We start from the raw sequence: 19,067 nt of genomic DNA, 5'->3' as shown, positions 1-19,067 counted from the left end.
GCGGCTAGCCTGGCTGCAGGGCATGCAGGCGCCCGCTCCTTGGGGGCAGGGATGGGTGGAGGGCCCCATCCCCGCACCCCTCCCTTCGTCCATCCCTGCATCCTTCCCTCCATTTCTCCATCCTTCCATCCATCCCTGCATCCATACATTCACTAATTCAGTATTTATGAAGCATCTGTGATGGGCCCTGGGGTGATGCTGATGATGATAAAAACAACAATAGCAACATTTTCTGGCATTTACTCTGTGCTGGGCTCTGTGAAAAGCAGTTTACACGTGTCACCTCATTTAATCTTCACGACTGTATGACATGGGTACTATTTTCTCTCCATTTCGTGGACTAGGAATCGGAGTCCCTGACAGGTCACAGAGCTGCTGGAGCTTGATCTGACGTACCAGGGTGAGCGAGGGAGACCTAGGCTCAGCCCCCAGGGGACATCCAGGCTCTTCATGGGACCCTGGGACGAGGACCCCTGATCGAGGCCTCTCTGAGGAAATACTGGCGTTGTTGAGGGGTGAAGGGTGAGTTTGGCCAGATGGAGAGGAGGCCAAGGGGGCTCCAGGCTGCCTGTGTCCGGGTCTCAGCACCACCCTCTCTCTGTGCTGGGCTTGGGCAAGAGACCTCACTTCTCTGTGACACACCGTTCTCATCTGCAGAATGGGGGGTATTGGAACACCTATGTCATAGGTAGGTGGTGAGCCTTAGAGAGGGGCCCCTTGAAAGTGTTGGAACTGCGTGCTCTGAACCAGCACACAGCACTCATTAGCTAGAGGCCCCTGGGCACTGGAGCCTGCTGGGCACAGACCTGTGTGGCTGGAGTGTGGGCAGGGCCCACGGGCCGTGGGTCCTCATCAGAGGAGCCACGGTAAGGATTTCAAGCAGGGGCTTGACGTAGTCAGCTTACATTTGAGAAAACTGCGGTTCTTCAGGGCTTCTGGAGCTGCCCCCTTTGCTCACACTGGACACCCCTGGACCCCAGGTGCCCCAGCACCTGGGCAGCACCTGCCCACAGCAGGCCTTCCATACACAGGTCCCCGATTGAACTGAATAGTGATTATAATAGTAATGGCGAACATTAGCTGGGCACTTGGTGCCTGCCAGGCACTGTGCTCAGAATTCCCATTCGTTTAACCTGCGCAGCTGCCCTGGGGGGCAATGTTACCATTATCGAACCCATTTCCCAGAAGACGAAGCTAAGATTTAGATTAGGAAGTTGGCTTAAGGTCACACAGCAGGTCAGCTCCAGGCTGGGCCTCAAACTCTTGTTCAGATCTGGGCTGTTGGAGCCCTGGACCTCGGCGTCTGCTGCCTTGAGGCCTCTCCCGGGGTAAACAGGACGGGCACAGGCTCCGAGGCCTGGACACCCTGACTCACCCAGCTAGGAGGCCTGCCACGCTGCGTCCGATGGGGGAGCCGATTCATTAGAAACAACGAACAGGACAAAGAACAGGAGCAAGTGCGTCCTGGAGGGAAAAGGCTGATTTTTTTCTCCTTATCTTCCCAAGTGGAAAGGAGGGATATGTATTCTGAACCAGGATGCGTTTTTTGGGGGGGAGGATAGTGATGGGAGAGCAGAAGGATATTGCTGTTTATTGCACCTCGTATGGGCATGATTGTTGAGACTTAAAAAAATTAATAATCCGTTTCTCCTTTGCACCTAATTAAAATGTTCTCCAGTCTCTAATTTTTGTCATTTTCCTAATCTAACTTGTTTTCTGACTGTGTCCATTCTTCTTCCATGTGCAAAGCAAAGGGGATTTTTCTTCCTTTCACGTGAGTGGGATCTGACTGTCCAGGAATAGTTTAAATGATGTTATTTTCTCCTTGGTTAAATGAAGTGCAGATACAATCGTCGGAGGGTCTTAATGACCAAAAACCAAAACAAAACGAATCTTTGAGGCATTTCCTATTTATATAATTTAAAAAAACAATTGTGGAAAAGAGCAAGAAAAAAGATGATCTTAATGAGGAAGCATGGGCTGTCATGGCAAGTGTGTATGTCAGGGTAGGATGCAGCCTTATCCAGGACCTCCGTTTCCAGGATTCCACATAGCCGAGTTGGGATCAAAAAGGGACATTTTAATCTAGTAACTACAAATGCAAACTGTACTTTCCAATGAAAGAAATGAAAAAAATATCTATAGCATTTGTAAGCTGTGATTTGAGTAGATTCAAGGTTTGACTGGGAACATCAGAATTCCTGAGATCCTTATAAGGCACTTGAGAAGGTTGTTTTTTTTTTGTTTTTTTTGTTTTTTTTAAAGTAGATTCCCACCCAACGCCCGACCATGACCACCCTCTGAGCTGAGCTGGTGTATGGCAATCTTTCTGGGAAAATCCCTTATCCGGGCGCTGCTAAAAAGATATCTTTAGGCGAAATGGTGGTTGATGAAGGAATTTGTGCCCGTGCTTTCCCCACCTGCTCGGGCTTGTAGGGGTGTGTCCGTGTGGGAGTGTGTTGGTGGGGGGGTCTGAGGGGAGCGGGTGGGGTTGGAGGTGAATCCTTCCTATTCCCCAGTTCCGAAAAGTAAAACTTACCTTACCTGTTTCCAGAATACCAGCCATTGTCTTCCGCATCTCACGGCCACGCTGTGGGCTCTGGGGGGTTTTGTCGAAGGCAAAAAAAAAAAAAAAAAAAAAGTCTTAAGTATTTAAACATGTTGGACCATGCATGCATCCGTCCATGGCGTTGTGGTTTTTTTTTTTTTTTTTTGGTCCCCTCCCTCCCTTCCCTTTTCTTTTAACCAAAGTATATTCATCAAACTGCTGAGTTGGAAAGATTTGTAATGAGTTTTTGAGCTGTACGACTGTGTTTTTTTTTTTTTTTTTTTCCCTCTCCCCCGCCCTCTCCCTCTTTCTAAATCTTCATCTGACATTAAATAAAGCAAATCCCAAACAGATTAACTGTCGCACGGTTCTGCTCCGTCTCCTCAGTCTGTTCCCAGGTCTGGCTCGGGGCTGGGCGGCGGGAGATGCCCGGGCGGCCTGCGGAGGTCCATGTGGCGCGCTAGGTGGGATCCCGGCGTCCTGAAGGCAGAGGCCCTGGCCCTCCTGCCCTGCGGCCTGGGCATGGCCTTCTCCCAGTCCCACGTGATGGCCGCTCGGAGGCACCAGCACAGCCGGCTCATCGTCGAGGTGGATGAGTACAGCTCCAACCCCACCCAGGCCTTCACCTTCTACAACATCAACCAGGGCCGCTTCCAGCCGCCGCACGTGCAGATGTGAGTGGGCGCCTCCAGTGGGACTGCTGGGTGGAAGGTGTGGGTGGTGAGGGCTGTCCGGGGTGGGCTCCTGGACTCGGGGTGCCTCCTGGCTTCTGGGCCCAAGCGTTTCATGCAACGGTTCTGGAATCCCCAGACCAGCGAGGCTCTGAGATGGGAGGGATGTGGGAGAAGTTGCAGCGTGCTGGCCTGTGGGCCGATTCTGGCCTGGAGTCTTGTTTCATTTGGCCAGGAGAATGTTTTACAAATATTGAAAAATGAGGTGATTGCACATAAAAATCCAGACTTCTGGCTTTGCCGTACAAAGCCCAAAGTCCTGGCCACCCCAGGCCCATACGTCCTCGTGGCAATGTCTGGGGGGCTGAGTTCCAGCTGCCCCTTCTTGGTATTTGCTTACTGACCCCCTGGTCTAGTTCATGTTCCTCGTTGTACAGTTGGGGAGGACGAGGCCCAGAGCGGGGACGGGACTTGCTGCAGGCCCCATGGCAGGGTAGGGCCCTGGGCTTGGCCTGGCTGTCCTCTCTTCCCTCTGCCCCTCCCTTTTGCCCAGACCCCCTTTGCTTCTGTTGAAAAAGCAGAGGTGCTTTCCAAAAGGACTGGGGAATTCTGTTGCCTGCCCTTTGGGGCTGATGGAAAATACCAGGGGTGCCCCAGCAGTGGGGCCGCAGCGAGAACATAGACTTGGGACTCCTGTGCACAGGTAGAACCTTTTCCCCGCTCCCTGGATTTTTTTCCAGTGGTCGGGAGAGGTGCAGGTGGCACAGGGTGGAGGTGGATAAATTCCTGGCCCTGCCCTGGGCGACTCGGGCTGTTGCCAGAACCTCCTCCTCCTCCTTTGTCCCCGCTGCCCGCTCCCATCAGCCCTGCACCACAGGGCTTACCTGGTGAGGAAGCAGAGGCCCAGACAGGTGACCCACGCGAGCCCACACAGCTGGCAGGCACCAGAACTGACACCCGTCTCCAGTCCAGGGCATTCTCCACGCTTAGCATCCTTTTGCTCTGATGTCTGTGGACGTAAGTATGTACGTGCCTCCATCTGAGAATTTAGAGATTCGTCTGCTCCATTGTTGAAACTTCTCTCAGCCCCTTTGGGGTGCCCCTGTGCTGGGTCTGGGTCTCTGACAAGCCCCTGACGACGGGGGAGCCCCACGAGTTCCCAGTGAGAGCACAGGGAGGTCAGAGTTGTGATGGGGATGCTCCTGGGCTCTGGGGCTCAGAGCAGGCCCCCCTGACCCCCAGGCTGGGTCAGATGCCTCCATGAGGACACAGACCCCAGCTTCCTCTAGGACCTTGAGTACCGTCTCTAGGGAGCAGTGGTCACGTGAGGTATTAGCGGCTCTCCCTTGGGGAGACGGGAGAATGCGGCACGCGGCCCACGGAGAGAAGGAGCCAGGGGGTTTCTACACCCGGGCCTGGAAGTGGGGTCGGGCGGTTGCTGCCTCTTGTTACTGTGTGGTTCCCTCGGGACTGGTCTTCTGTTGTAGAGGATGGGTGCAGAGAGATTATTCATGGGCGAAGGGGTTGTGGAAGGCAGGTGGGCACCAGGCCTGGGGGTAGGTTCCAGCATCGGGAACACCCTCTTCCCTGCAGCGCCTGCTCTGGAAAACATTCATTTCCGTGGGAGCTGCAGGGCTGGCCTGTCAGTAGCTGCTTACTTTATTTTTTGGTAGATTTCTCTTTGGGAAACTAACCCCAGTACCCATTTTGGAGCCAGATTGGCAGACTTGGGCGGGATGGGAGGCCCTGGTCTCAGGCACGCTCTTCCTTGGTCTCTGGGACCTTGAGGCCTGGCAGGGCTGCTGCCATGGGGAAGGCCTTCCCAGGGCTGGGTTTGCTCTTCTGTTGATGGGGTTTATCCTCCTGGGATGGAAGTGACAGTGCCTGAGGTCCCCGGATGCCACTGGGGACGGGCGAGAGCACCGGGCCCCTCCGGCAGAGCAGGTGGGGTATGTGTCTGTGCCCCTTTGTCTGCGCACCCATTAGGAGGGGCCCCCAGGCACCACAGATACAGCTGAGTAGTAGCAGGCAGTGCTGTCCTGTAGAACACCCCCGCCGGGCAGCCCCCAGTCCCAGAACAGGGCGAGGACAACAGAAGTCAGGAGACAGGGTGGCCAAGGGGCTGAGGAAGGACCCTCTGGAAGAACTGACTTTTAGGTTGAGACCCAGAGGAGGAGGAGTGAGGGCAGCAAGTTGGGAGGGGACCGGAGGAGGAAGCAGGCCAGGCAGAAGTTGCCGCAGGGTTTGAGCCGGGGGGGGGGTGGCTGGGAAATGCAGGAACGCCCAGCTGGGTGGAGGTTGCGCTGGGCAGGAGCCACGCGGGCCCCCACGGGCCAGGCTGTGCCCTGAGAAAGGGCAGTGGATGACCAGGTGAGAGGAGGGAGATTCCCCCCATTTAACAACTGCGGGTTATTTGTTCATTCGTCCATTTATCCGTCCACTCGGGGTGTTTGTGAGCAGCTGCCCAGCACACTGGTTAGTTAGGAACATGGGCTCCAGGCTAGCCTGCCTGGCTTTGAATCCTGGCTCTGCCACTTGTTTGTTGGGTGTCTCTTGGTGCCTCAGTTTCCCCGTCTACCTAATGCTGCTCATTGTAATGCTGCGGATTAGGTAGGTGAACCCACACAGAGGGGGGCCAGGCCGCAGATGTCCAGTATTGTTAGTACTCGCTGGCTGGGCTAGGTTCTAGGGACACAGCAGTGATCAGGGACAGAGCCCTGCCCGCGCTGAGCTGACCCTCCAGTGGGATATGTCGTAAAAGTCATGAAGTGTGTGATAGCATAGGATCCCGGTAGCAATAAGTGCTGTGGAGAAAAAGCTTAACGGCTTTTTGCGGTCCCTCAGCTGGTGTGGGCGGAGCAGGGTCCCTCAGCTGGTGTGGGCGGAGCAGGTGCACACCGGCCTGCCCCGTTCCATCCCTCCTGGCCTGCTCTGTGCTGCCTGCTCCTGAGGCCAGGGTTCCGGGCTTTATTGGCAGTGGGGCTCTGGGGAGGCTGGGGGTTTGGGCCGGGCCCTGGGAAGAGCATGCAGTGAGCCCTGGTTCTGGACTCCTCATCCAGAGCTCTCTCATTGCCTGCTCGGGTCAACCCGCCTTTGAAAGGCAACTTTGCACACAGCTGGGTGAAGCTGGGTCGCATGGGGACTCGGCGGGGTGCTGCTCCCTCCTACCCCCTTCTTTGGACTCACACCCTGCGCACCAGGGAAGCACGTGGGTTTCCATGGCGAGTGTCCACTGAGGGAGACGTGGGAGGATGGATGCCACTTCCCAACACGTGATTTATCGCCACCCTGGGCTTTGTCTCTGGGGTGAGGGAGTGAGGGGGCCCTATTTAATAAATCCACAATTTACATTTAGTAACAACAGTGACAGTCCAAACGTGGCCTCTGATTGAGCCCTGTGATTTATGTAGTTGCCCCCAGAGACCCTGGCGGTAACAAGGCTGTCTTTGCCTGAGGAGTGAATGTCTGGATCTGGGCCTCTGGGTTTTGGGTCCTGAGACGGAAGACCCCTTACCCTGGGGGCCGAGAAACCCTGCGGTGGTCTTGGGAGAGAGCCCCTCCAGGCACTGGCCCCTTAGTCCTGGGTGGGCAGGTGGATGGGTGGCCTGGTGCTCAGCGAGAAGGTGAGAGCAGTGTCTGCGGGACAGGGTTACCCTGGGGATCCACCTTATGGGGGGGTGGCTGGTGCCAGGCATGGCGACTCCTCTCTGGCCTTTAAAAGGAGTCCCATTGGTGGATACTAGACTAATAACCCATTTAAAGACCCTCCAAGCACATCAGGCTGTACGGGGTCCTTGAAGAATGTAGCAGGGCGGGAGCACTGCTCTGCGCCAGGCTGGGACTGGCCCCCTGTCCCCATCCCTCCCCTCTGGGCCGGGTTGGAGTACCGACCCCCTCGCTAGGTGAGACGGAGGCTTCAGAAGGGACCCGGTGGCCCCTAGCCCGTCTGTGCACTGAGAGGTCTCCAGGAGACAGTGAGGGTCAGCCTTGGCCCCGGGAGGGGGCCGAGGGGGCGTGGCAGGAGGAAGGCCCTGACCTGGACTCTGTCTGTTCTCAAGCCGCATCCTGCACCCTCTCCCCAAGGGCTCCAGGTGCAGTTCTGGTTTCTGGGACATTTATGGTTTTTTTTTAAATTAATTTTTATTGGAGTATAGTTGCTTTACAATGTTGTGTTAGTTTCTACTGTACAGCAAAATGAATCAGCTATACGTATATATATATATGCTCTCTTTTGGATTTCCTTCCCGTTTAGGTCACCACAGTGCGTTAAGTAGAGTTCCCTGTGCTATACAGTATGTTCTCATTAGTTGTCCATTTTATACATAGTATCAATAGTGTATATGTGTCAATCCCAATCTCCCAATTCCTCCCAGCCACCCCCCCCCATACACATTTGTTCTTTACGTGTTTTCTGGGACATTCCATGGTTCCCTCTGCCTCCCCTACTCTTTGTCCTGACAACATAGACTCATCCTTCAGATCTCACCCAGGTGTCACTTCCTTGGGGACACCTTCCCTGACCCTTCCCCAGACTTTCCTAACACCCCCCCAACCCGATCTAAGCACTCAGAGCTTCCCCTTCGTGGCACAGGCTTCAGCCTCTGCTTATGTATTCATTTGTGGGACAGTTTTCTAAGCATCTGTCCCCTCCACCAGCACGGGCTGTCCCTCGAGCCTAGCACAGTGGACAGGAGGAGGGAAAGAAAAGGGAGTGAGGATGAGGCAGGGTGCACGCCCCAGGAAGAGTGTGGTGGGAGTTCAAGGAGGGCTTCCTGGGGGCGGTGGCATAACCCTGGAGCTTGGAGGACCAGCAAAAGCAAAGCCAGGATGTGGGGAGGAAGGGCAGGCACAGGGACCCGGGGTGGAGGTCACCTCAGAGCCAGTGCTTCGTGGAAAGAGCTTTGGGCAGTGTGGCCCAGCGCCAACCAGTCCCTGCCCTCCTCTGGCCCTCCGTTTTCCCACTTGTAGGATGAAAGGAGGGGACCAGAGGTCTCTCTCATTCTAGAACGCCACGGCTCGTGTCCAGTTACGTGGCTGGACATGGTTTTGGAACTTCACTGAAGGAACGAGTCCTCTGCCCTCCACCCCCTGGCTTTCAGTGCACCCTATTTCCCGAGGAAGTAATGGGGGGACGGGGCTCTGCTTCTGATGCCCACATGAGTTTTTGCTACCAGGAGCTGTACTTCCAGGGAGCCAATGGCTTAGGGGAGAGAGAGACCGAGAAGGGGTCCAGGGCACAGGAAATGGCCTGCAGGGGGCATTCATTGGGGTTTCCAGTTCTCACATCTCTGAGACAGTGGGTGGTTCCCACCTTACAGAGCTGGACTGGAGGATGGGAAGGTCCAGGGCCCAGCGAGGAAGTCGCCGAGCCAGGGTGCCAGCCTGGGTCCAGGTGCCGGAGGCTGAGTTCTCTATTCTGTACCATCCCTGCTGCCAGGATTCTGGTGGGAAGATCCCTTGTGAGGCTGGAGAGAGTGGTGACAGGTTGTAGGTCTCAGAGAGAGAGAGAGAAAGAGCCACAGCCTTGATTGGGGCCACCTCAGCAGGCAGATGCTTTGGGAAAGTCGGGTTTGCGCCCCCACCCCAAACCAGGAACACTTGTTTCCATACCTTCTCTCTGGTCCATGAAGAACGACTCTGGAAAATAACCATTTTGCTTTGTTTCTTCTAGTCGTGAGAAGGTGTGAGGTTAAATGCCCCAATTCCAGTTCTGAAGACCTAGGTTCAAATTCTACTCTTTAACGTACTAGCAGGGGCCCTGGATGTGGGACTAACCTTTCCAGGCCTCAGTTACTTACTCTACAGGGCTGCTGGCACTCAGGGGTTAGCCAGGGTTTTGCCATTGCAAGTGTCAGAAACCCAATTCAAATTGTCTTATGGGTAAACGAGAGTTTACTGGCTCACATAATTAGCTAGGAAATCCAGGTTTGGACCAGCTTCAGGCACAGCTGGATCTAGGGTTCAAATGATGCTGCCAAGTCCTCCCACCCTGTGTGTGCTCTTTCTCTTTCTCCATATCTTCATTCGTCTTGCTCTTTTCCTCACTTCTAAACACAGGCAGGGTTTCTGGGAGCTGCACGAGGTGGTCTCTATGGGTGTCCTATCCTGTGCCTAGCAGGTGTTTGGTATTTAGGGGGCACTCAAGAAGCATTTGTCCATAGATTGACTGAATGAAATGAAGTAAGGCCTGGAAATAGTCCAGCTTGGTGTGAGTTCTGGAACCAAAAACCAGCTTCAAATTCCAGCTCCACCAGCTTCCATAGCTGAGATCCTGAGCAAGTTAGCCTTTTCTGATCCTCAGTTTCCTCATCTATAAAATGGGTACACCCATAGTGCCCTGCTCAGACAGTCATTATGAGGGTGAAGAGAGCAGTTGCATGTAAAGCGCTTAGCACATAATGAGCTCTCAACCCGTGGAAATCATCAATATCATTACTGTTATTATTTCAAGGTTGAGCATTTGTTACAATCCAAATAGCCGGAGGACAGTGCGGGGAAATAAGAGTCTATGTTTTTTTCTCTGGGGATTATTAGGTTTGCATCCTCCCTGAGCTCAGAAGCCTCGGGGCGGAGGGAAGTAAGAATAGAGTTAATTAAAGAGCTTGGGCTCCAGCAGCAGGCCCAGCCTGACTAGCGCCCGTGGAACTCGCGTGCTCTTGGCTGGCTGATGGTGGGAACTGCGACCTGCTCAGGGCTCCTCCACGAGGGACTCACAGGGGGTGGCATCTCCCTCCCTGTGTCTCCTTTTTTTGTCTCTTTGACTTGTTCTCTGTTTCCTTGTGGTGTCCTCACAACCTCAGTGTATGTGAGGGGGAATGAAAGAAAGAAAGAAAGAAAGGAAGGAAGAATGAATGAATGAATTTGATTGGCTCACTCATGTTCCTTGCCAGGCCAGTAGCCCAGTAGTGATTGGCTGCCTTGGTCCAATCAGCTGTGTTAGGGGCGGACAGGTGGATTCACAGGCTGGCTCCCTGCAAGACTGTCACATAGGGTGGGGGGAGGGACCCAGAGGACAGAGGAGAGGCCGGAATTACTGGGAGGGAGATTTGAGCTTCCAGATCACCTCCTCCTGGAAAGTTCAGGGGGCCCCAGGCCAGGTTAGGACCTTCTCTGGCCCCCAGCCCCTCTGCTGCCCCATCAAATCTTGTGACTTTATTGTCGCTTCCTGGCCAAGTCTGAGAGTCTCCACCATCAGTCAGGGATCAGGCCTGGTTCATTCAGTTCCCCAGCTTTGAGCTCAGGGCTGGTACCCAGTAGGCATTCAGGATGTGCTGTGTTGAATGAATGAGGGAATGAATGAAGGAATGAAGGCATGAGAGGGACAAAGAAGGGCTCCAGAACCCTCCTGTTGCCATCATCAGACTCAGGGATTTTTCCTCTTCTCCCCGGTCGGGTCCAACTCTGACCTGCTGGGATTCTAACTTGACTTAACCACCCCAGAATGGTGCCCCGTGAACCCCTCCCGCTGCGGCCTGGTGACGTGGAGGGGCCGATGTGACGCTGTAGCTGCGGCGGATGGGGCATTGCTAATGCTCCCTGCACACTAGCATGCTGAACCCACGTCTCTCGTAAGGTGTTAGTTACGTTTCTTTGAAGTATTTTGTCTGAAAAAAAAAAAGATAATTAGAAAGATGTCTTTAAAAGTATTTATGTAACTGATATGGTACCGCTTTTGGTTTGGTGCATAATTAGATTTAAACACAACTCCTCGAGCGGTACTCATTTGGAGAGAGCAGCTCGTCGAAATGTCATTGCGTTGTTTTTCAGAGTTTTGAGCCTGGCAAAACCAGTCAGCTGAGGAGGCAGTGTGGCTCTAGGGGAGAGCCCTGAACTGGGGGGGCCACCTGCTCAGTGTCCTCATCTGTAAGACGAGAAGGCTCCCAGGGACCAAGAACTTACAGTTGTGCAGCTTTTTAATTTTCTGAACATTGTTGCCTAATGAGGTAGCTCCATTTTACAGATGAGCAAACCAAGGCCAAACATTTTCCTAAGGTTACACATTAGTGATGGGCAGCAGATCTGGATCTGAAGCCTGGTCTTCGGATTCCAGAACTGTTTTCCTACAGGACCTTGGAAAGCCCTTGTTCTAAACCCAATCGGACCATCTCATAGTTCTGGAAACTTGCTGCCTGTCTTTAGAGCTTTGTTTCACAAGTTCCCACGAACTCCCCCCTCACTCGTGGCTCCCTGGATGCTGCTTGTGCTGTCTCTGCACAGTGCCAGAGAGTCGGGTCTTCCGGCTGGATGGTGGACCTCAGTCCATGCGTCCTTGACGGGGCGGATAGCACCCCCCAAGGGGGTGAAAACTGGTTTTGGGGGGTGAAAAAAATCTTACTCTGATTCTAAAGCACAGATACACACACAGTAAATGAACAGATATACAGCGTATCCGTGGTGTTAGAACTTTATGAGACAGGGGTGAGTAGAAAAAACATCTAAAAAGGCCCCTTGGGCTTCCCTGGTGGCGCAGTGGTTGAGAGTCCGCCTGCCGATGCAGGGGACGCGGGTTCGTGCCCCGGTCCGGGAGGATCCCACATGCCGCGGAGCGGCTGGGCCCGTGAGCCATGGCCCCTGAGCCTGCGCGTCTGGAGCCTGTGCTCCGCAACGGGAGAGGCCACAGCAGTGAGAGGCCCGCGTACCGCAAAAAAAAAAAAAAAAAAAAAAAAAAAAGAAAAGAGAAAAAGGCCCCTTAAGGGCTGATAATGAGAAAAAAAAAGGTAGAGAGGTACTACTTGTCAAGCAGCAGGTTAGCTGTAGTCGCCATACAGGCGCACGCAGGTACAGGTGCCAGGCTGTACCTGTCAGCCCTTCCCACTCATTACCTCGCAACAACCCCCGGGGCTTCCCATGTTACAGAGGGGAAGCTGAGGCTCAGGGGGTAAAGGTTTTGCCCGGCTAGTGAGCAGGAGGGTCAGGATTCGGACACAGGTGGGCAGGCGGATGTGATCTGGACCACGTGGGATCTGATCTGGCTGTGATCTGAGTTGATGGGACATGAGCTGCAGGCTCCCAGCACCGTGACCCCGTGACCCCATGATCTTCTCTCCCCTCAGGGTGGACCCGGTGCCTCATGACGCCCCCAAGCCGCCCGGATACACCCGCTTTGTCTGCGTGTCTGACACCCACTCGAGGACGGACCCCATCCAGATGCCCTACGGCGACGTGCTGATCCATGCTGGGGACTTCACTGAGCTGGGGCTCCCGAGCGAGGTGAAGAAATTCAACGAGTGGCTGGGTAGGTGCCAGAAGGGGTGGTGCCTGTGAGCAGCCAGACTCGGACGGGCCCCCTGCCCACCGTCCTTCCTCCCTGCTCTGCCCGGCCCCTCCCTGGACTTTGTCACCTGTCCACCTCCCCTGGGAAGCCCCCTGACCTCCGGGACCAGGCCACACCCCTCTCACTCTCCTGTGACACCTAGGAGGTCTCCTACCCCAGCACTTGTCTCTGCTGTGATTTTCCATTTGTTCGTGGGATTTTTTTGGCCTGAGAGACTTCCTCCCAAAGGAATTTTGCCCAGGTTTGGTTTTGTCCACTTGTGTGTCCAGCCCCCAGTGCCTGGTACAGGTAGGTGCCGAGTAAATAATTGATGAGCGGATAAGTGGCTGAACGGGCGAATGAATGAATGACTCTCTGGGAACAGTGATGTCAGGGCAGGCACCTCAGCTGGTAGGTACAGCCACCCACAGTCATTGACGGCTTCTCCAGTGAGGTGACCGTCCAGGCCTCCGTGGCCCCAAGCAGGAGCCCAGGGGGCCCGGTGTGGGTTCCTCCGTGGGCAGCCATTGGTACAGTCAACGGAGTGCCGTCCCACGCCATAGGAGATGGTGGGCCGTGATTTGCAAGCACGCCCCTAGGGTTTTGTCTTTGGCTTTGCTTTCTTCCAAAATAAGAAAGACATAAATCTGGGGTGCCCCCTGGGAAAAGCCGTTTGCTTGGAATCCAGAGAAACCTCACAGCGAATCTCTCTGCCATGGCCCAAGGAGACAGATGGATGGCCCCTGGGCTGCCCGGTGTACTGGCCTCCTGTCACAGAGGCCTGGGTACGGGGCGGGCCCACCTCCCTGTGCAGCCCCTCGTGGCCGCCAGACGGTCCCCCGCCTCCCCAGGGGCATCCCGCTGTGCAGTTGGCTGGGAGCTGTGCAAGCAGAGGGCCAGGAGCAGAGGGCCAGGAGCGAGGCGGGTGGCTGCAGCGGGAGAGGCTGGCTTTGCCAGTCGAGACAAATATTTACAAGCAAGGCCTTGCACTCCCCTTGGCAGGCTTGGAGCTTTAAATATTGATTATTCAAATGGGAAGTTCTCATCAAGGGCCCTGTTTGGGCTGAGCCTTGGGAAGGCTGGGATGGGAGGGACTCCTGTCGGTGAGTCTGCCCTGGGCTTCTCCCCACGCCCCGTGCTGCTTCCAGGTCCGGGCTGCTTCCTAGGAGGGGACCCTCACTGAGGCTGGTTTCTTGTCCCCCTGCTGTGGGTCTCAAAAGATGTCAGGCTGAGCCGAGTCCATGTCCCAGGCAGAGAACAGGAGTCGCTGGTGGCTGGGCATCTGCTTGTGTGCCAGGCTCCTTACCACCACTGCCTGGCTGAATTTGAGGAACAGCCATTTGGGGTGGGTGCTGTTTAGACCCCTATCTGACAGCAGACAATGTCGGCTCCCCTGCACTGAGGTTCCCGAAGTGAGGGACCATTTCCGATGTACCCCTGGCCCAGACGTGCCCCTCTCCAAGCTGAGTGAGTAAATGAATCCAACAGTTGCATGTGCCAGGGGGGTGGTGGCCAAGGGCTGTGGGATCTCAGTGCAGAGGCTGCTGGTGGCCTCTCCCCAGGCAGGGGTGGCTTCTGGGACAAGCTGCCATTGGGCTGGGCCCGGCCTGGGGAACTGGGCGATTGTGCTCGAAACAGAGCGGCTGCAGGCTGAGGGGACAGCTGAGGCCAGAGCCTGCGGGGGGACACTTGAGAGGTGGCATGACGTGTTGTGACTGGAGGGAGGAGGTTTGGAGGACGTGAGGGTGATGAGCCTGGAAAGAGGGGTGGGGACTCCCTGAGACTGCAGGTAAGGGGAAAGCAGGGGCCTGGGAGGGCCAGCACGGTGAGATGGGCATTTTAGGAGAATCTCTTTACTCGCCTCTTAACAGAAGTCAGAATTATGTGCTGGAGGAATTTAGGAGGCTTTCTTCGTAGTCTGCGCTTGGCGTGGGATTGATTTATTTGCCTGGATCATCACGGGTGGGAAGGGTGAACTTACAGAGGGGTCTCCCTTTTACAAAAGGACCTCTCCCCTTGGCAGCTTTGAAGTGTTTGCAGATGTCAGTGTTTGTCACTCAAGTGGGCTGGGCGGGGCTTCAGACTGAAGAGTGACAGAGCTGGAGGAATTTGCATGTGAGTTAGGGCATCAGTTGGAGTGGGTTTATAGCGGTCCGTCCGCAGCTGGCTTTTTGGGAACTGGCCCACTGCACAAGGTGACTCACCTCTGTGGGCTGGTGGTTCATGTGCCAGGGGCGTGGTGATGTGGCAGAGATGGGCTCAGGGTGGTGTTGTAAAGGGCTCCGTGTTTATTGAGTGTTAGCATGTGCCCTTTATGTATATTATTAAATCATTTGCTTCTCTTGATGAGGGAATGAGGCAGGAGCTATTGTCATCCCCACTTGACAGAGGAGAAACCGAGGCCCAGAGGAGTGAAGGAACTTGCCCAAGGTCACACAGCTAGTAAGTGGCAGAGCTGGGATTTGAACCCGGGCAGTTGGACTCCTCTCCTCTGTTATCACCTCTCCTGTTTTTATGGTGAAAGCTCACTGATTCGAAGTTAAGGTGTGGACTGTGCCTTTTGGGGCCAGACGTCCAGGGTCAGCTTTCTCCCAGGTGATTGCAGCAGTCATGTGACCTCTCTGAGCCTCCCTGGCCTCGTTTTAACTGGGGGTGGTCAGGCTCCCCTTGACCTGCCTGCCTCTTTGGAGGCAGGTTGTTCTGAGACTCCACTGGGATGGAGGAAATGTTCAAGTGTGTGAACTGTAAAGGGCCGTGTAGATGTTATTACTGCCCCCAGGAGCTGGTGTTTGCAGATCAGGGCACCCTTGGGGTAGAGGTAGGAGACATGGGCTGGTCCCACAGTAGGCAGCTGGGGGGACTTGACCTGAGCCTTCACGTTGAGTTGCAGGGAGAAGCGGTAGATGATTTGTGTGTAAAAGTGTGTGGAGTCGGGCTTCCCTGGTGGCGCAGTGGTTGAGAGTCCGCCTGCCGATGCAGGGGACACGGGTTTGTGCCCTGGTCCGGGAAGATCCCACATGCCGTGGAGCGGCTGGGCCCGTGAGCCATGGCCGCTGAGCCTGCGCTTCCGGAGCCTGTGCTCCGCAGCGGGAGAGGCCACAACAGTGAGAGGCCCGCGTACCACAAAAAAAAAAAAAAAAAGTGTGTGGAGTTGACCTACGATCTCAGCTGTGTGGGCAGTTCTTGCAGACACACACACACACACACACACACACACACACACACTCAGCAAAGACCGCAGGGCTATTCATTCGTCCATTCAGTACACCTCACTGAGAGCTCTGTGCAAGCGTGTCCCATGCAGTGGGTGATGGGGGGGAGTGAGGACAGGACGCTGCATCTGGTGATGGGGACACAGTGGATGGGTGGATACACCAGAAGCAGTAAGAGAACCGTTCACGTGATGAGGTCGACAGAGCGCTGGCCCAGGGGGCGTGGTGGTGACTGAGAACCCCTTGAGGTGCCATGGAAGGCCTCCCTGAAGAGGAGGCTTTGGGTGAGGTGTGGAGGTGAGAGTGAGGTGATGTAGGAGGGACATTCCAGGCAGGGGCACAGCGGCTGCAGAGGACCTGAAGGCAGGCAGGCAGGTGTGCAATATGGAGGGTTTGTCACTGGTTGGTTCAGATACGCCCTGTGGGCCAGCGGCAGGAGTTTGGGGTTGATTCTAAGTGCCATGGGGTCTTTGGGAAGGTTTGTGTATGGGAGTGACCTTTAAAAAGGCCTGGATTGCAGAGACAGCAAGGCCAGTGAGGGCAAAGGCTCTGGAATGTTCCAGAAGCGATGTCTGGGAGATGGGATCATGAGGATTTTTATTTTCTTCTTTATGATTCTCTCTCTTTCTTTTTTCCCTCTGATTTTCTATAGGGAGCATGTATTATTCTCGTAGCTTTAAAAAGGCAACACTAAAATCTTGCTGTGTTTAAAGAAATGCTGGCCTCTCTGGTGTCTGGTGCACAGTGTGTCCCAGGATGGGGATAGGGGCCGTGCTGGGCTCAGGTCAGTGCTGGTGTCATCCAGCCGCTCAGAAGCTCTCCCCTGGAGCCCCTTCCCTAGGCCAGCGGGGCCCCATCCACCTCTCAGGCCCACTGGCCAAGCCCTTCCTCCGCCCAAGTGAGAAAGTTACAGAGTTGAAATTCATAACCAGCGTCTTCCCTCTTCGTTGATCTCATGGAAAGCATCTAAAATCATATTCCAGGGGACACCTCCAGACAGACAGGAGAAGATTTAAAAAGTTAATAAAGGCCCTCCTTGTAAGAGAAGACTAGGCACCTAACTGGGGAGAGGTGTGGCTAAACTTACATGACTCTAATTTGCTGTCGGGTGCGTTGCTCTTGGCTTGGCTGTGCGTGGTGTCCACGTTTTGCCCACTTGCAGGCTTCTGTCTGGGTCTGTGTTCTTTGGGGGGCGCTGGATTGGGGATGACAGGGCCCCTCTGAGCAGACCCTTTTTCCCTTCGGCCATTAATATCCCAAATACGTTCATGAAATAGAAACACCAGCTTGATTTGTAAATGTCCCTGTAAGCAGCTAAAAAATTGCTAAGGATGGGCTTTCTGGCTATAAAGAGTGAAAAGAAGAGCAAAATTGGCTGAAAATGGAAAAGAATGTGCTGGAAGCTCCTTGCTCCCCCGCAGTAGCTGCGTGATGATGGACCGGCAGCGTGGAGCCCACAGACTGGTTGGCCCAGTAAGTTGTGTCTGTGCAGGGAGGTGGGATGGCATGAAGGTTAAGAGCTCCCTCCTGGAAGTCAGGCAGACCTGTCTTTACCCCTGCCTCAGCCTCTTATTTGCTGTGTGACCTTAGCTTAGCCACTCAACCTCTCTGTGCCTCATCTGTAAAATGGGAAGAATTATTTACCTACCCCATGGGGTTGGGGAGGATTGAAGAATCATGTTCCCATACAGTGCTTAGCACAAGGAGAAGCCCTCCTGAAGTAGCAGCTGTTGTAAAAAGCCTGCCTCTCCCTGAGCTGAGTCCGCCACAAACACAGGGAAATCAACGAGCCTCAAGGTCGGCGAGCCATTTTCTTCCAGCCACACTGGCAGACTCCAGTTCCCCACCCTGGGCCCTGGTTCATGCCCGTCCCCCAGCTGGGAAGGCTCTTTCTCATCCACCCGACAGAGTCCTACCCACCCCTAAATGTCACTCTTGTGAAGCTTCCCCCTGCCCCACTGGACGGCATTGGTCCCTTCTCCCTGTGCACCCAGGGCTCCCTATTCAGGCCTTGGTGGTGGCCCTCACTTTGTGGAGGGAATTATCTGTGTCCTCATGCCTCCCGTCCGCCCAGCCTCCCCCTGAGACTGTCAGCCCCTGGAGGGCAGGGCTAGCCTCATCCCTAGCACCAGCCAGTGCCTCAGCCGGGGGAAGCCCTGGACAGAGACATAGACTCGGGGTGGATGCACTGTGAGCTGGTCCCTGCGTCCCCAGCAGGGCTGGTTGCTGTTGGGTGGGACGGCAGTAAATGGGGCTTCGAGGAGGGCAGGGCTGTGATGCAGAAGAGTGTGGGCACGGCTGTCGCAATACGGGACTCCGGGAGGGTCTGCGAAAGGGCAGAGGCTGAGTGGGCGTCTCCAGGATGAGCCTAGGAGCTGAGGCCAGCAGGTGAGCCTGGGCTCGCTACGGGAAGCCGGGGGTGCTGAGGGCAGGGACGGAGCCCGAGCGCCCAGGAGCACCCGCCTCCCAGGATGCCGTCTGCAGAGGCAGCGCCTGACCCTGAGGCCGCGACATGCCCGCATCTTCCCCAAGGGAAGAGCACCAGGCCCAATTCTGCCTCTGGCTCTGAGTGACAGCCATGTCCTCAAGAGCGGTCAGTTCAGGAGGCAGGATTCATAAGATGCCGGAAAGCCTGCTCTCTGCCACTGGCCTCCCCACGCCCCTGCCAGGAGAAGCCTGCAGCCACCGCATCCCTGGCTCCCACCCCCGGCTCCTGCAGCCTCAGACCCCGGCACTGGCCTCAGAGTGACTGCCCAGAGGCCACAGCCAGGTGCTCACCCCTCCTCTCCGCCTCCCCACCTGACTGATGCTGCCCCGTCCAGCTTGGGTTCTCCTTCCCCAGCTTCCACACCTCCCTCTCTGGGCTCCCTGCTTCTCCATCTCCTCCTTTTGTTCCTGGTTCTCCTTCTCACTGAAAGTGGCTCCTCCCAGGACCAACCGTGGGCCTCTCGACCCCTTCTTTCCAGATGATAGTCATACCCCCCTGCTCTTGTTTCTGCCCAGACTCGCAGACGCCTCCATCTCCTCCCAGACCTGACCCCTCTTTGAGATCCAGCCGGTATATTAATCAGTCTTCTCAGAAGACACCTCCTCCTGGCTGTCCACCAGGATTTTAGACTCGTTTTTAGGTCCCAAACTGAACTCCTAAACCTCAGCCCCATCCCCAGATGCTATGTCGTAAGATGTAGGCCTCCACTGAGACCCTCCCAACCACAGCTCCGGTACCCTTGCTCCCTTCCCTCTGAGGCCATCAGGGCCACCCATTATTTTTGCCCTGCTGTTGTCTGTCCTGCCCGTGTCTTCTTCACTCACTTCTGTCACCTGCCGAGCTGTTTTGGGGTCCCAAGTGGGCTGTCCTGCCAGCCTCCCCTTCCTCCTGCAGG

At 55.3% G+C, this 19,067-nt stretch overlaps 1 protein-coding gene across 1 annotated transcript in view; it reads left to right on the top strand.

Annotated features, from left to right (window-relative positions):
* Nucleotides 1–2,971: 2,971 nt before the first annotated feature.
* Nucleotides 2,972–19,067, top strand: part of MPPED1 (metallophosphoesterase domain containing 1) — a 61,531-nt gene continuing 45,435 nt past the window's right edge. Inside the window, exons 1-2 of the mRNA XM_060113492.1 lie at nucleotides 2,972–3,222; nucleotides 12,273–12,454. Of these exons, the coding sequence (XP_059969475.1) occupies nucleotides 2,999–3,222; nucleotides 12,273–12,454 (406 nt within the window). The 5' untranslated portion in view covers nucleotides 2,972–2,998. The remainder of the gene's footprint in view (nucleotides 3,223–12,272; nucleotides 12,455–19,067) is intronic.

Source organism: Mesoplodon densirostris, chromosome 11 (assembly GCF_025265405.1).
Source record: "Mesoplodon densirostris isolate mMesDen1 chromosome 11, mMesDen1 primary haplotype, whole genome shotgun sequence".
NCBI classification, from domain to species: Eukaryota; Metazoa; Chordata; class Mammalia; order Artiodactyla; family Ziphiidae; genus Mesoplodon; species Mesoplodon densirostris.
Note: the sequence above shows the minus strand (reverse complement) of the source record. Positions and strands in the feature narration are given on the sequence as shown.